Source organism: Typopeltis vanoorti, chromosome 6 (genome assembly GCF_054136105.1).
Source record: "Typopeltis vanoorti isolate ZY-2024b chromosome 6, IOZ_Tvanoo_1.0, whole genome shotgun sequence".
NCBI lineage: Eukaryota > Metazoa > Arthropoda > Arachnida > Uropygi > Thelyphonidae > Typopeltis > Typopeltis vanoorti.
Genome location: NC_143554.1, coordinates 82,668,490 through 82,686,441, shown reverse-complemented (window position 1 = coordinate 82,686,441; position 17,952 = coordinate 82,668,490). Strand labels below are relative to the sequence as shown.

General features: G+C 35.8%; 1 protein-coding gene across 1 annotated transcript in view; it reads right to left on the bottom strand.

Annotated features, from left to right (window-relative positions):
- Positions 1 to 17,952, bottom strand: part of LOC150105640 (coiled-coil domain-containing protein CG32809-like) — a 774,652-nt gene that overhangs the window by 429,107 nt on the left and 327,593 nt on the right. Inside the window, exons 6-7 of the mRNA XM_090394279.1 lie at positions 8,289 to 8,436; positions 860 to 1,016 (exon numbers count right to left, since the gene is read on the bottom strand). Of these exons, the coding sequence (XP_090250405.1) occupies positions 860 to 1,016; positions 8,289 to 8,436 (305 nt within the window). The remainder of the gene's footprint in view (positions 1 to 859; positions 1,017 to 8,288; positions 8,437 to 17,952) is intronic.

Sequence of the window (17,952 nt, the reverse complement as noted above, 5' to 3'; positions counted from 1 at the left end):
GTCTATTAGTACAGCTGACTAAGAATAAAATGCTGTATCCCATCAGCTTTTAGAAGCATAGTGTTGGCAGATGTATAATGTTAATTATATATAAAAAAATAAGTAGTAAGTAGTTGACTGTTTATCTTATTTATCATATTCATATCAACATATGCAATGAAGTATGAGAAATCACATCTAATTTTATTTTATTATTTTATTTATTTTTATTTAAAAATAATAAACTTTAAGTCACTCTTGGATCTTAGTGATAACACTTGTTAGAAAAATAGATGAAATGAAGAATAAATGTATCATTTATACTTCATTTATCCCCCAGCAGCCATCCCAAAAAGAAATTAAATAGAATGGGAAAAAAGAAAGTTCCAAAATTAAAACAGGAAGTAAACTGATTGACTGCACTACTAGGATATCACATTAATTATGAGCAAAACATTATTCTCTCACTGATCCAAGAGAGAATCCATTAATTTCAAAATATGATAGCAGTAATAATAATAATGATAATAATAATAATGGATGCAATGTTTTTAATAATTTAAAATGCAGAATAGAAAAGAAATAATTTATACCCAAACACATATAGTTATCAAGTATTTAGATACATTTTTAATAAAATTTTGAAAAGCATCTATCATTATAATTTCTGACTAAGTTTTTCTAAAGATATTTACCTAACAGCTAAATATGTAAAATGTTTTCTGCATTTTAAAAGCAATTTCACCCCCTCCACACACACAAAATCTGTCTTTCTTTCACATAAACAAAAGAAAAAAAAAAAACAGATATGTATGTACGTATATTAAATAAATGAAATAAATAAAACAACAAATGTGTAAAATATGTATATAAAACTCACCTGCGGGGGGCAATGTCTGAGACTTTTGTCTCTCAGAAGGTGTAGGAGAGAAGGCCCTCATTGAAGCTCCATGTGGAAGTGTCTGTGTACGATTGGAAGGAACATAAGGACTTATGGCTGAATAGTACCCAGCTGGCAGCTGCTGGGATTTAGAGGCCTTGAAACCAATTATAGTGGCTTTTATTAGTGTGACTCACAAAATTGGCAAGGATGCAGTATTGAAACATCAGTGAGCAAAAGCAAGTGTATAAAGATTCCAAAACAAAACTATTAAAGTCAGAAGTTGATTTTTCTCACATTTTTAATTCTCTGAAAGTAGCAATAGAAAAATACTAGTTTAAAGGCAAAATATATAAAAAATAAGCATGCTGATTTGTTGAGATCCATACTGGCCAGCTTGAAACTGAATTATTAACTCACCCCCATTTGAATAAGCAAAATTCTGAGAAAAAATAAAATAAAATAAATAAATAAAAACAAATGAGAGTTGGAGAGTTTAGAGAGAAAGAGCAATTGTGAAATATTTATTAAGCTATGCCTAATTTTTTATTTTATTAATATATTTTACTTAAATGTTTTCCCTAATAACATTTATTTAAAATTATTAAATTGTAATAATGTGTAATTAATTGAGTTTGTTCACCTAAGAATTGTTAGAATAAGTGAGACATGGTTGGATGAGGATGACATTCTGACAGGAATAGAGATGGAAGGGTATGATATGTTTTGTGAAGATAGAAGGGGTGAAATGGGAGGTGGGGGTACTTATTGATGATAAAGAAAGAGTTATGCATACAAGGTGGTGATGCAAGAGAGAAATAGTACCAGTAGTTTTGAGGGTATGATGTGAAATAGAGTGAATGGAATGAAATACTTAGTCAGCTGTTGTTATAGACCTGGTAATGTGGATGGTAGTGACCATGAAATGTATAATCAAATTAGCCAAGCAACTAAGAAAAGGATGATTATTATGGATGATTTTAATTATGGCAATATGGACTGGGATGATGAGATTGCAACTAGAAGTAAAGAAGATGAGTTTCTTGAGGGACAACTACCTCAGACATATATAACAGAGGGCACACGAGGATTGGTGGGTCTTGGACTTGATCATCTCATCAGAGGATGTAATTATAAATTTCACAACTGGAGGGTCAAATCACCCTCCAGTTGGTGAAAGTGACCATGAAATGATTACCTGGGTGGTTGACAGCAGTGTGAGGATCTATGTGAGTAAAGGGTATGTGCAGAACTATAAGCCTGATGATTATGAGAAGCTTGGGAGACAGCTTGCAGCTGTAACATGGAATGAAGAGTTAGCTGGAAATGAGATCAATGCAGCTTGGGGGATTTTCAAGAACTATGTAGTAGAAGCAATGCCTAAATGTATTCCAAGGATCAGAAGGTTAAATAAGGTAGGTGTGAAATGCATGAATGAAGAGATTAAGAATGTGATACAGAGGAAAAAGGCATTTTGGAGGGCAAAAGAGGAGTTATAATAATCAATTCCATAAGGATTACAAAGAACAGACAAGGAGGGTGACTTGATTGGTAAGGAGAAGCAGTTAGCTAATGAAGCCAAAAAGAATCCTAGGAAATTCTTTTGATATATAGCCAGCAAAAAAAAAAAAAAGAATGATTATGAAAGGATGATATTGATTGGAGAAAAAGAGTATAAGAACAACTGCTGAGGAAGATAAAGTGGAGATACTTAATGAGCAGTTCATAAAGGTCTTTCATTCTTGTGAATGTGACATCATGGAGAGTTTGAGAGCAGTTGATGATGAGGAAGAGAGAGACTGACTGTAAGTGAGCAAGAGATATATAGATAAATGAGCAAACTTGATGTTAATAAGGCTGTGGAACTTGATAATATATCACCACATATTTTGAAAGAATGAGCCAGGGAGTTGGCATCTGCCTTGACATATTTTTTTAATACGAGTCTTGCACCGGGTTGAGTTCTAAAGGAGTGGAAGGAGAGCAGAATTGTGCTGCTTCATAAGGGAGGTGATGAACTCAAGCATCAAATTATAGACCTATCTGTGTGTCAGGTGTTAAGGTGTTGGAGAAGATGGTGAGAACTAGGATCCAAAATTGAGTTGACAACAAGGTATTATCTTTGATGGAAAGCATGGATTTGTTAAAGGGATGTCATGTTTTAGTAAATGTGCTAAGGAACTGACAGTGCCCTTGACCTGGCTTTTCAATGAAAGTCTGGCTGCGGGAAAGGTGCCCATGGAATGGAAGGAAGGTAAGATAGTGCCATTGCATAAGGGTGTAGCAGACTGGAAGTGTCCAATTATAGGACAGTTTGTGTGTCATCAGTAGTTAGTAAGATCTTGGAGAAAGTAGTGAGGGACCATATACAGCATTGGGCAGATGAGGGTAATGTTATCAGTGAGAGTCGGCATGGATTTGTGAAGGGGCGCTCTTGTTTTAGCAATATGCTAGCCTTTCATGATAAAGTTACAAGAGCATTAGATAAGGGAAAAGCATATACTGATATTCAAGTTGCAGCACATGGGTCTAGATGTCAGATTGGTCAACTAGATTCAGGATTGGCTATCTGATAGGTATCACAGAGTTGTGTATGGTGGAACAATATCAAAGAGGCAGAAGGTTACAAGTGGGGTTCCACAGAGCTCAGTACTGGGACCTGTATTGTTTAACCTTTATATCAATGACATTGTCTGTGGATTGCAAGGGAATATTCTGTTGTTTGCGGATGATGATGTGAAGCTGGGAAGGGTTATTAGTAATAGTGCAGATGTGGTAGCCCCTGCAAGAGATTTGAATAAGCTAGATAGATGGACTAATGAATGGGGGTATCAGTTTAATGCAGCAAAATGTAAGGTCTTGAGGTTTGGGACACATCGATGGGATACTGCATACTCTATGGAAGGAGTTAAACTGGAGGGAGTCAGAGAGACAAGAGATCTGGGTTTGATGATTGATAGAAACCTGAAATTTAAGGGCATATTGAAAAGGTAATGAAGGTAACGCAGAGGATTGCTGCAATAACGAGAAGGACACTGACCTGCAGAGATAAAATGGTTATCATTCCATTGTATAAAACCCTGATCAGACCACATTTAGTCTATTGTTCTCAGATATGGTCCCCAGGATTTGAAGGGGATAAATTAACTGTAGAAAGGATGCAAAGGCAGATAACAAAGATGGTGTCGGGACTGTACAATGTTAATTATGAGGATCGGCTGAGGGAGTATGGACTGCAGAGTTCGGTGGATAGAAGAAGGAGGGGGTGATATGATTGAGACTTTTAAACTGTTGAGAGGTGGTCACAGGGTTGATTCTGGGGAGTTCTTTCACTTGGTTAAACAGCAGGAAGGAGCCATGCCAATGGGCCATCTCTGGAAGTTACGAAAGGAAACTGTGAGAAAGAGGGTGAGGAGTGGTTTCTTTGCATGGAGGGTAGTTGAACCATGGAATGCATTGGCTGATGGAGTGGTGAGAGCGAGAATGGTCAATGCATTTAAGGAGTGGTATGATAGACTTGGTGTTTCCTACGAGGGACCTCCCTCGATGAGTCTTGATAGACTTGTGTTTCTTAGAAAGGATCTCCCATGATGAGGCTTTTGACTCCATGGAGGCCTGAATAATAATAATAATAAAACTTTGCAAAGCAATCCCATCTGTTCCTATACCACCAATCCTTGCTTGCACCACATCTTAAAGTGAAGTTCCACCAATTATTCCATTTCCAAACTGCAGTTACAGATAAGCAATTTACATATTCTGGCAATCTCATTACTCACAACCTTGGCACAGAAACAATACAAACTTAATAAACAATGGTTTAATTTGAATAAATCAAAATATGAAAAAAATAACAATAACAGAATTTTAATAAGCCTCAAACTAAAACTCTATAAAACCATTATTATACCTACAGCAACATATGGAGCTAAAACATGGTAACTCAATCAGAAAGAAATACCAAAAATCAGAGCATTTGAAATGAAATACTTAAGAAAAATAAATAAGCCTCACTAGTCAGAACACAAAACAAATGAGCAAGTCAAACACAAATTAATTATTATAGTTATAATTCTTAAACAGCAATTAATATAGTTTGGTCATCTCCAGAGAATGTCCTTTAAGATTACTCCTTGAGGGGAATCATTGGAGGAAGACAGCCAATAGGTAGACCAAAAAAGAACTTGACTACAGTCTTTGAAGGAAAGGTCACAATTATCAAGCTTCAGAGAGATGACAGAAATGGCAAGAGATAGAGCTAGAAAGCAAAGATTTGGTCATAGGGGACTCAGCCCATCATCTAATGGATGAGAAAGAAGAAGAAAATATTACTTTCAACAATTTAGCATATCTACAATTTAGCATGCAAACAAGGAACAGCTTTTAAATACTGAATTACATTATAAATATATAAATTAAACAAAGACTTGGCAGTAAAAGCTTGTCAACCCTTCTCCTTTGAGATGTACTCTCCCACCATACATAAATCACTGGCTTCTATCAGCCAACCATCCCAGAAACTCTAAGTATCAATTTCATCCAATGTCAATGTAAAAAAACAGCAATTTTTCATGAAGTATTCTATTCAATACCCTTTCAAAATCCAGAAAAATAAGTATCTCCTCTGTTCAATGTAGTTGTCACCTTATCATAAAATGAAACTAGGTTACTGAAACAAGACTATCCCTTAAATAGCAATGGTGCCCTGGAAAGATTTTACTCTCCTCTCGTCCAATTTTGTATTCAATCTCCTAAGCTCTCAAATACTCACCTGCATGCACTTTACATGATATACAAACTGGCCTATAGTTTATCTCCATTGATTTGAATTCTGTCTCATGCAGTGGTACCATGATTTTCCCCTTCTTTCCACATTTTTCCAGTTGTCAGGCTCTTGAAAAATCAATAGCTTGGCAATAGAAACAGCTAAGTAAAGGCTACTGCTAAACCTTCACAGATTTCTTTAATATTGTAATGATATTCTATCCATGTCCAGAACCTTATTTAACATCAAGCATATTTAAAATTCCAAAAACTTCATATTCATGAATTGACAGTTTCTTCACTACATTCAGTAAGATTCTGAACTGGCTCAACATGCACTGACAAAATACTTATTGAAAATTTCTATTATATCTTCAGCTGATATCTACTGTATGTTGTCAGTAGATAACTACAGAATTTTCTAGAATTTTGCTATGTTGCCTTTGCCAAACCTCTTTTCATATGCCAATTTCTCCATCCTCACTACTTTATTACTTTTCTAGCCTATGACTTATACAGTTGAAAAGAATTTCTGCTTTCCTTCTTGGACATAACACCTTCTTCTACAACTCCTACATAATTTCATGATTCATCCCCACTCTATTTATCCTTATAATGTCAGGAATACAGGCTAACATAAACCTCAGCATATATGATTTATCTCAAAATAAATCCCAGGCACTATGATTCCCCCCCTCCATCCCTCAAGTAATCATGTCAAGTAAGTCATGATTACTCGACATGATTACTTGAGGGAAGTAATCATGTCGAGTAAGTCATAAGTCACCAATCTGTCACTAGCCGGCCTGGTTGGCCGAGTTGTTAGCGTATCTGGCTCTCCAAACCAAAAGGCTGCAGGTTCGAATCCCGCAGTGGGCATAGATGTTTGTGATTGTCTAGTAGTGATGGCGTTGGTGTAGATGAGGTTGACTGGTGGAGACGGAGAGTTGTAGAGTAGAATTATACAATAGAGTTGGACAGCAGAATGCCTTGTTCTTTCTTGGTTTCCAATCAGAGACAACATTTTGATGCTGAAAAAGACAGATGACATTTTAATGCTGCATATTCTGAAAGAAATAACAGTATTTCTCAATAAGAGAATAAGTAACTTAATTCTTTCTATTTTTCATGGTAGAGTATCAGTACACTTGGACCAAACCATGGAAAAAAAAAAAAAAAGAGAGAGAACATAGTGAATTATACATGCTAAGTTTCTACAATTAACAGATGAATATAAACAAGGACATTATCTGTTTATCTTTACTAAAAGAATTAATTTTTGTAGTGCTATTACAGTTTGTAAATATACATTTACAAAATTTGGAACCACACAAAAAAGGACCTGTTTGATTTTCTAAACAAAATCAACTCATTACACCATACAATCAAATTCACTCTAGATCTTGAAAAAGATAACCAATTATCATTTCTGGACACTCTAATTAAGAAGCAAACTAATGGTAATCTCAGCCTGTTAGTTTACTGAAAACCCACAAATACAGGATGTTATTTGCACTTTAGCTCCTCCCACCACATTTTTCAGAAACTTAGCATTGTACGCATGTTAAAAAAGTGATCCAAGATGAATTATCACTGATATCTAACAATCTCACCATGAATGGCTACCCTCGGAGACTCCCCCCCCACCCCCACCCCCACACACAAAGACAACGAGACGACACATTATATTTCTACAATCGTCATTCCATACGTGGGGACAGTTTCTATTAAGGTTGCAAGACTCCTCAAATCCCATAGAATAAGAGTAAGAATAAGACTTTTAAACCTACAGAAATGATTAGGCAACTCTTAAGATCTCCAAAAGATAGCTATCCTTTCTTCAAATATGCTGGAGTTTACAACATACCCTGCTCGTGCAGTTTAAATTACATCGGCCAGACTTCAAGACGCCTTGAGATTAGACAAAGGGAGCACACTGAAGATGTTAATAACAATAGAGAAGAAAATTCTGATTTATACTTTCATTTCTCAAGAACTAACCATATCATAGAATGGAATAAAAGCTCTATTCCTTACATAGAGGAGGATTTTCACTCCCGAATTATTAAAGAAGCCACAACAGTTGTCTGTTCTGTACAAAACTTGGGCAAAAGGAATCAAGGATTCCTTTTGCCCAAGATCTGGAAGACCCTTATTAGATCTCTAAACATACAAGAACTGAATTATAGTGCCAATTATAGAACGTTCCTAAATAACAACAAGTGAGATCATACACGTGCTATGCATGTATTGTATGCGTTCTGTTTTTTTGTCAAATATAATTGGAATCGGTTGATTTATAGTCTGTAACAGTTTTTAGCTTTAAGTGCCTTATATCAGTTATGTACCCTGAAGATGCCAACAGCCTCAGTTGGTGAAACTAGTTGGTATAACATAGTTGTTCTAAAAAATACTTGATCAATAAATCCTAACAGAAGTCATTTCCATAGTTTTCGTGGTCAAGAAAATAATGTTTTAACATACATTTATTTATATATTTTTATTTATTAAAAGATAACCTAAAGCAATTAGATTAATATTTAAAATATGAACTATTACTAATCTGTATGATGAACTGAGATAAGTGATTGATGAATCACATGAAGAGAAAAGAAAAACATTCAGTAGCAGTTGCAAAAATAATTATTAATTAATAATTCATTACCTTAGCTCTGTGAATATGTTGATGCTGATATTCTGAATCAAATTCTGGTTCAGAAAAGTAACTCAAGTCTTGATCATAAGTACTATATACTGCTCCTCCATCTGCATCCTGCTCATAGATACGTAACACAGATCTATCACGAATGTCCCTTAGAAAATTATAAAAAGTTATGTGAGCTCAACTAAAATCAGAATAACTGAATAAATAAATAAGAATACTTACACAGAAAAACTGTCAACTATAAGCAACTTATTTTCTCCTTTGAGTTAACTTATAGGAGGAAATCCATCACTAAATGAAACATTCCATGAAATCTCAAAATTATCTTAATAATTATGCATCACTATTATGGGCAGATTTGACAAATTTTAAATTGAAGATTTATAAGTGCATCTGAATTCTAACAAGCATAATACATTAAAAGTGTTTAGGCTTTTTTTGCATATTCCAATTTCTAGTGTATTAGCTACATATCTCATGTCAAATGCTTTGTTTTATTTTAGAATTTCATAAGACAAATTTGTCACACATTATTTTAAATTCTGATTACTGACTAGCATTCCAGAAAGTATGGAGCATGTGGATGATGGATTAGTCTAATTATTTAAAACTTTCAATACCATATATTCTAGTCAGTGTCATATTACATTTTGAATCATATTTTGAGTATCCATAACATTTTTCCAAAATTAGATTTATTTTTAAACTTTATTTCAAGTATACTATTACAGAATTATAAGTACTATCAAAATCAATGAATTTCCATTCTTGCTTAACGGTTTTATTGCTTAAAAAAATAATAAAATAAAATAAAATAATTTGTCACATCTGGTAATATTTGGCAACAATTCATGAAAACAGTCCTTGCTGAGCTAGTACTCTAATTATAACCTTGAAGAGCACTAGTCCACTATACATGAATATTTTTGGATAAATATAACAGAAAAATTTTTAGAGATTTGCGACAATTTGAAAAACTCACAGATGGGCTATGGGGCATAGAAATATCGAAAAAATTAAGAACATGTTAGGTATGTCAAGAATTCATAAAATACAATATATGTAGATACTAGTCTATTTTATCATTTACTACAATAAAATATACACCAATCTGTTATAAAAAGTTAAAAGTTTTATCCAAACATTTACAGACCATACCGCAGTGGAGAGAAATATAAATAAACACAAAGATACAGTATTAAATCATAACTGCGTAAAATTAACTGTCATTAATTAGTTAAATTTAATTAATTAGCATAAAAACAAAACATATGACGATTCATTCATTAGTGTATAGGCTAGGCTACAGTGAAGCAATCGTATCGATTGCACTAAACTACCATAAAGCAATCATATTGCTGCTGCTGCTGCTTCATCATTATTATGTGACACCTCCAATGAGTCCAAAGACTCATCGAAGGAGAGTGTGCCAACAGCATCGAACGATTGAATCCCTTCCAAGTACTAACCTTGCTCAAACTTGCTTAACTTTTTGCATGAGCGATTAGTAGCAAAGGCTCTACCAATCGACCAACCTTTGCTGGCAGATTATTATTATTTTGGGCGACTCCAGGGAGTCCTTAGACTCATCGATGGAGGCCCTAAACATCATGTCCACACAACTATATGACATTCTCACAGTATCTATCATACCTTGCCTTGAACTCGCTCACCATCATAGCATCCACAACAGACTCTGGCAGCTTATTCCACTCATTTACCACTCTAAAAGTAAAGAACCCAGCTCTAACACCCCTGCTAACCATACTCTTGCCCAGCTTCCATTGGTGTCCCCTAGTTCTCCAACCACCAGTCCTGATCTCAAAAATATCCTCTGAAATAATCCTACAGAATCCCTTTAGCAATTTGAATGCCACAATCATATCTCTCCTTTTCCACCTATCAACTAGTTTCTGCAACCCACAAATCTTCAACCTGTTCTCATATGGTTCATTCCATAGACCTGCTATCATCTTAGTCACTCGCCTCGGGATCCTCTCCGCCTCCTCCCCATCAAGAAGGAACCGAGGTGACCAAATCTGGGCACAGTAGTCAAGAGTCTTATCAAGCCTCAGTAAAGAGGTACAATAACTTGCTTGTCTCTGCTCGTCAAGGTATTTTTCAACAACCAAGTGAGTTGATGAGCTGCTTTAGCTACTTTTGCAATGTGCTCCCTAAACTTCATCTCCCTATCCACCAACACTCCCAAGTCTCTGGCCTCATCAATCTCCTGGAGTACAGTTCCATCAATGTGGTATACTACTGCTAATCTTTTCACCCCAAAAAATGCATAACCTTACATTTTGTCACATTAAATTGACATCCATTCTCCTTAGCCCAGAACTCCAATCTATCTTAGTCATCCTGCAAGACTTTGACATCTTCTGCATTCACTATTGCCCTACCCAACTTTGCATCATCAGCGAACAAATGAACTGTTCCACTTAGATCCTTCCCTATATCATTAATGAACAGATTAAACAGCAGTGGTCCAAGAACAGAACCCTGCGGCACACCACTAGTCACAGGCCGTCTTTTGGACTCTACTCCTGAATAAACTACTCTTTGATATCTCTACATCAACGTATCCATCTCACCAACCTTGTATCCATTCCCATATGTTGTAGTTTACGGATTAGAATTCCATGTGGCCTGTCAAACACCTTTGCCAGGTCCAGCAGTATCACTGTAACCCATTACCCTTATCCAGTTCAGCTGTCACCTTGTTATAAAACTTGAGCAAATCACTGAGGCATGATCTACCCTTCACAAAGCCATGCTGTCCCCTGTACAGTATGTCATTTTCATCAATCCATTCCTGTATTTTTCCCTTGACTACTTTCTCCAAGACCTTGACAACGATTCCTGATATGCTGATTGGTTGGTAATTTCCAACCGTAGTCTTGAATCCTCCTTTATGCAGTGAAACAATTTTCCCCTCTTGCCACATCTTCGGGACTAAACCAGACTCGAGACTCAGATTAAACAACATGGTCAAGGGCACTGATAATTCCTTAGCCGCTTCATGCAAGACCTGTGCCGGTATACCATCCAATCCCACAGATGTATTCACATTAAGGTTCTGTAATCAAGAGAAACAAAGGGAGCTACATCTGGTATTTATTGATCTGGAGAAAGCATACGATAGAGTGCCAAGGCAAGAAGTCTGGAGGTGTCTGAGGGAGAAGAAGGTGCCGGAGAAATATGTCAGGTTGGTGCAGGAAATGTACAGAAATGTGAAGACAAGTGTTCGGACCTGTTTGGGACAGACAGAAAGTTTTCAAGTAACAGTTGGCTTGCATCAAGGGTCAGCATTAAGTCCGTTTCTGTTTAATATTGTGATGGAGGTGGTAACAGAGGAGGTGAGAGAAGATGCACCTTGGACAATGTTGTATGCAGATGACATCTTGCTGTGTGTAGATTCAAGAGAAGAAGCGGAGTGGGCGGTGGCCAGGAGACAGACCTGGAGCTGGAAGGAAATGTCATCAGGAAGGTGAGAGACTTTAGATACTTAGGTTCGACAGTGGAAGAAGATGGAGGAGGTGAGAAGGAAGTGGGATGCAGGATACAAGCAGGTTGGAGGAACTGGAGGGAGATGGATGGAGTGTTATGTGATAAGAGGGTGCCAATCAATCTGAAAGGCAAAATTTATAGGACAGTAGTGAGGCCAGCTATGACATATGCTATAGAAACTGTGGCCCTGAGGAAAAATAACATTAGCAGGATGGAAGTAGCAGAGATGAGAATGCTTAGGTGGATGTGCGGTGTGACCAGAAAGGATCATCTGAGAAATGACTATGTCAGGGGAACAGTGAAAGTTACGAGCTTAGGAGCGAAAATACAGGAGGCAAGGTTGAGATGGTTTGGTCATGTGATGAGGAGGGAGGACGAATATGTGGGAAGAAGGGTCATGCAGATGGATGCGCAAGGAAGGCAGAAGCGTGGGCGGCCAAAGAAGAGATGGAGGGAGCTGGTAGAAGAGGACTTGAAGATGAAGAACTTGGATGTGGTGACAGCCCAAGACAGGAAGGTGTGGAGGAGACTCATAACAAACAGTGACCCCACTTAAGTGGGAGAAGCTGCAGAAGAAGAAGAAGAAGAATAGACTATTCACCTCCACTTCATTCATCATAATTCCCGTATAAACTAATGGTTCCTTCATTTTTTCAATGTCACCACCTGGATGATATACTTTCGCAAAGTGTGTGCTCAGTAACTCCACTATATCGACTGATTCAGTGACCTCCTTACCATCATCATTCCTTAAAATCATTTTGCCATGTACAGTTTTTTTCTTGCTTGCAGCATACTGAAAGAACTGTTTGGGATTCTCTTTTGCTTGCATAGCTAGTTTCCTTTCATAATCCGCTTTTGCTTTTTTTTTTTTACCACACTTGCTACCCTTCTGGCCTGCACTTTATACCATTCGTGTGCCTGCAGGTCCCTCTTTTCTTTAAATTCCCTTCACAGTTGTTTCTTTTTTTGCAGCTCAAGCTTAATGGTGTTATTCATCCATGTTATTCATTAATGTTATTCATTATCAATGCACGAATCGTTATACATGTAAATAAATATGAATAATTTCTTTTTCACATTATCTTTTCATTTCTGATGTTTAGTGTTAGTAATATGTATAACATCTACAGTGTTTTGTATTATATAAGACAATATTGATGTAGGTACTGACAGACATACGATTCATCTTGCAAACAGAGGACGTAAACTTATGGTATATTCTTACTTACTTACTTCTTACTTAATATCGATAAATACGGTACATTTCTGGAAATGTATTTTCACTTCCTTATGATTTTCTCAATAGCATTTTCTTTTCTCTAGCTTACTTTATTATAAGAATACAGAATATAATACATATAATATACAAAATATGTGTTAATGGACTGTTTATGTTATTGGCAAGGATTCCAGTCAACAGCAGAGTATTAGTAGTTAAGTTTTTAGGGAGTTAAAAGTTATTCGCGGATTTTCGAATAACATAGAGAGAGAGATCATGCCCCTAACCCCCACGTTGTTCAAGGGTCAGCAGTAATTTATACAGCAGCAAAGCTATTAAATATTTCAGACCTATGGCTGCTATTTCTGTTAGTTAAAATAAAACTTATTACTGCAACTATTGTTGGTTCTTGTAATATATTAAAAAAAAAAAAGATGAAATAAATAAGAAGTAACAGAAGAATAGAAAAGAAAGCGAGAGGGGAGGGGGAGAATTTTTTTTTTTTTAATGCAATATCTTTTGACTAAGGACAACAATGAATAATGAGTGCATGAGAAGTTATCATCATCATACTTCCATGGAATCAAAACTACTCCACACAGTAGGTGCTATTAAAAGTACTTATGATGTATACCACTTCCAAACTTCCTTCTCTTTCTCACTTCTTTCTTATACACCTACAGGAATGACCTCTTATTTTTGTTCCAGTCTCCTTATAGCGGGTGAAAATTTTAAGTGTGGATACTGCATATACAAAAAAAAAAAAAAAACTTTTTTTTCCTAATCAGTAACGAATTTATTAATAAATAAATTTACACATTAAAAAATTGCTTTATTAAAAATATTTCATCCTCACCATGAACAAACACCAATAATAAGTTTCATATCAATAGCTCTTGTCATTACATTAATTGTGCTTGTCATTACAAGCGCAAACGAATATCGGTGTTAGATCGCAGTGCATTTGTTTTGTGTAATGATAACTGAAAAAATATAATTCTTTTCATATTTTCAACAGTGACACTCGTCATAATTCAGCCTTGTATCTATAATAAATAAATAATTATATGTTATTTTAACAAAATTAAATAAGATTTACAAAAGATAGTTCACCACGAACACGCACCAATAATAGACATTTCATATCTCACAGAAATAACACACAGAAGCATATGATACACTGCCCAAGTGGAAGTGTATCTAATGAGTAACGTGTAATGACAAGCGCAAACGAATATCGGCATTAGATCGCAGTGCATTTGTTTTGTAATCAAAAGCGTTAATCGAACAATTCCAATTATTAACTATTCAATCAATGTCAAAACATAAGCTGTAACATTTAACATGCTGTATTGCATTTATATAATGTTGTAAGCATTGTTATTATTTATAAACACAAACAAAATTTTATTTTTTCCTTGGGGGTGCTGCAGTGTCGCAGTGTTTATGTACGAGCTGCCACTGCCCTACACCTAATGAAAAATCTCTTTTGCATTGATGTGGCAAACTCCTCACCGACTCATATGTTCCGCCCCCATTTCACCAAGCTCTGTAAATGGTATCATCTCAATGTGTTCACTTACCCAATATTCTAGAGACACTTGATCACTATTTCTGAACCTTTTCTAAAATACCTTTATCCCTTCAAAAACTAGGTGACTAAATCTTCAGACGGTGGTCAAAGTACAACCTAATCAAGATCTAGTAGGAGGAATTATAATCTCTTTATTTGTACATATCAGTGTCCATTTCATCATTGCCGTGGTCCATTGCATTGTCTCATAATTTTCGCAATGTGCAGTTAAATTTTAGGTCCTCATATGCTATCCTCTCCTTCTAATCCCTTATCTTTTTTATTTCCTTTGATTTGCCAGCAAAGATTGGTCAGTTATTAGAGTCTCTGCTACTAATGGCTCACACAAAAAGTTAAGTAAGTTTGAGCGTGGTTAGTAGTTGGAAGGGGATCGATAGCTCGATGCTTTTGACACACACATTCTCCCTCGACGAGTCTTTGGACTCCATGGAGGTGCCAAATAATAATAATGTTACTATTGATTTCTTGATATATACTTTCAAGGAAGTGTACAGGCTACTATGATGGTACCACATAATTAAGTTTACATTATTGCTAATCTCCTAACAACAATTGTTCTCCAAATTAGTCTATTACTTGTCACTTTTTGTTTCTGTATTTTCTTCAATTCAAACTAGTAACTTGCAACTCAAGTGACCTGACCTGAGAGGTAGTGTGAATTGCATAGTGGAAAATTTGAGGTTGATGTTAGAGACAATGAAGCAGAAATGTGTCCGAGGAAAGATAATGAGTGTGGCAACACACCCACTGTCTTCACCCACAGTATGAAAACGTGGAGTGGAGGAGAAGAGCAATAATTACGAATGAGATTATAGTAAGAATGTGTAGGAAAAGAGATCTCTAATATGTGGGTGCATGGAGTATGTTTGAAGATAGATGAGAATGATATGAAAAAAATTGAGAGACTGTTGTTTTCTGGGCAAGCGAGCATATTGCAGCAGGGAAGTTAGAATTGCTCAGGTGAAATGTAGAAGGAATGTTCTCATGTGAGGATAATGGCTTGAGAAATTAGAGGGTGTACACTATATTACAGGGCCAGGTTAAGTATGAGGAAAGTAATATTGGCTATAAAAATACTGGCAATGCACTGGTTTTACTGTATACAAATGCTTGGAGCATTGGAAATGAAGGGAATGAGTAGCATTGATCGATTCAGTCTCTCCAAATGTTGCTGGTATCACTACAACTTGGTTAATTGAGAAAGATGTTCTAACAAGGATAGAAACTGAAGGATACAGCATATTTTGGCAGGATTGGGAGGGTAAACGTGGTCGTGGTGGAGTGTTACTCATAAAAAGAGATGAATTGTGCCCTCTCAGGGTGAAGAATCACAGTGAGATAACTCTAATGGCTTTGATAGTATATGGTGTGAGAGAGATGTTTATAAGGAAAGATATATATAGTGAGATGTTGCTACAGACTGGGAATATAAGTGTGATGAGCAGGAAATGTTAAACAAATTAGTTTTGTGAGTGCAAAGCAAGTGATCATGATGAAGGATTTCAACTATAGCGATATAAACTGAGCAAAGAAGACAGAATGCAGTCATAACAGAACTGAATTTTTGGATCTCTTGAGGGACAACTGTCTTAGACAGCATGTGGCGGAGAGAACATGAGGATCAAGAGTTCTGGATTTGGTCAGAGCATCAGAGAGCTCTTCCATTGACAGCAGTCACATCATGTACAGGTCAAGGGGGTTTGGTTGATCTATTAGTTATGGAGGAGCAGCAGCTTTTATAAAGTTGACCCTTATTACAGATTTTTTTTTTTTTTTTTTTTTAAAGTGTTTTGCCAGGAAAGTGACCCATGAAATACTAGTCAACCTCAAAAATTTTTTTAAAAAAATAAAAAATAAAAAAGGAAAGAAAAAACTAATTTAAAAAATTCATACAGGATAAAACAACACTAAGAATATTAATAAAAATAAATTTAACAACCTTAACAATAAATTATTAATAAAATAGCTGCAAACAGAAACATAAGGACTTTAACACAAATTACAGAGGGCGAAAGTCACATTTAAAAAAATCAACAATTTTTAAATAGCATAAACAACTAAAATCTTTTGCTCAACTCAAATACAATGCATATACCATTACAAGCTTTTAAACCTGCGCCCATCAATAAATACATTAATAATAAAAGGGAGTATGTATTGCAATCTCTAATAGAAAGAACTAATCCTAACAAGATCCTATAGTCCCACCTGTACCCAACAGAAAGATGTCAACAAATCATGTGACACATAACATATCACATTTTGATGTCCTGTACGTGATCTTAGTTGCATGTGATTACAAGAAATACATAAACACAATATTCCGACACAGAGAATAAAAGTTAGCATATAATTTTTGTCATATCTTTATAGGAACTTGTTTATTTTGTGTTTGAATTCCGTACGTCATTTTGTTGTTGAAGAAAGGCGTTTTTATTTTATTTTCTTATAACTAAGCGAAAAAAAAAAAATTTAACAACTTGCTCTAATCCAGAGTACTTTAATAATAACATGCAACACCTTTTCACTACTTATATATGGGTTATATATGACTACTACATTACTGTCATCTTGGTATCAGTATCAGGAAGTAGGAATGGATCAATCGACCGTGAGATGTGGTGATTGATTCATTCAATCCAATACTCCTTGGAGGGTAATGGATGGCAATGCTGTAGCCAATGAAGTTCTAACTGAGGCTCGGCTAATTGCTGTTACCCTCCTGCCACGATCAGAGCTTTAATTGCTCAATAACACCTTATCCACACACTGTCCTCTACAGATAACGGGGAAGATGAAAAGCATTCTTGCTTCGCCCCTTTAAGCCAGTCCTTATAAGGACTATCTTGGTATCAGGATACAAATGGTGTGGTGGCTCATGTGTTAGTGTTTCGTGTATTATTGATGATGAATTGTGAATTTGATTGATATGTTTTTAGCGATTTATATTTATGCTTATTCATTAATAATAGCAGTTAATTGCTTGCTACCATAAACAGTCACTTTATTTTCCATAGTGCTTTATCTAGGTAAGTCATTTGTAATTACAAGGGCGACATGTTAGGCCTACAACTGCTAGTATCGCCTTTGCTTGTTTCTTATAGTGACATTTTATTACTGGTAGACACCTAAGAGTGTCTACAGGATTTGCTAGTGGACCCTCAATAGTCCACAGGATTATCTTTACCTGCTCGGGATGAGAAATCTCTACTCTTTCTCCATCTGTGTCTTGAAATGGCAAAACTTCTGAATGAGACCAAATTCGAGGAAGTATATAAGGAATTTCTCAGACTAGGAAAGCTGCTGAGTGATAATTGGCCGGGAAAAGTGAAACT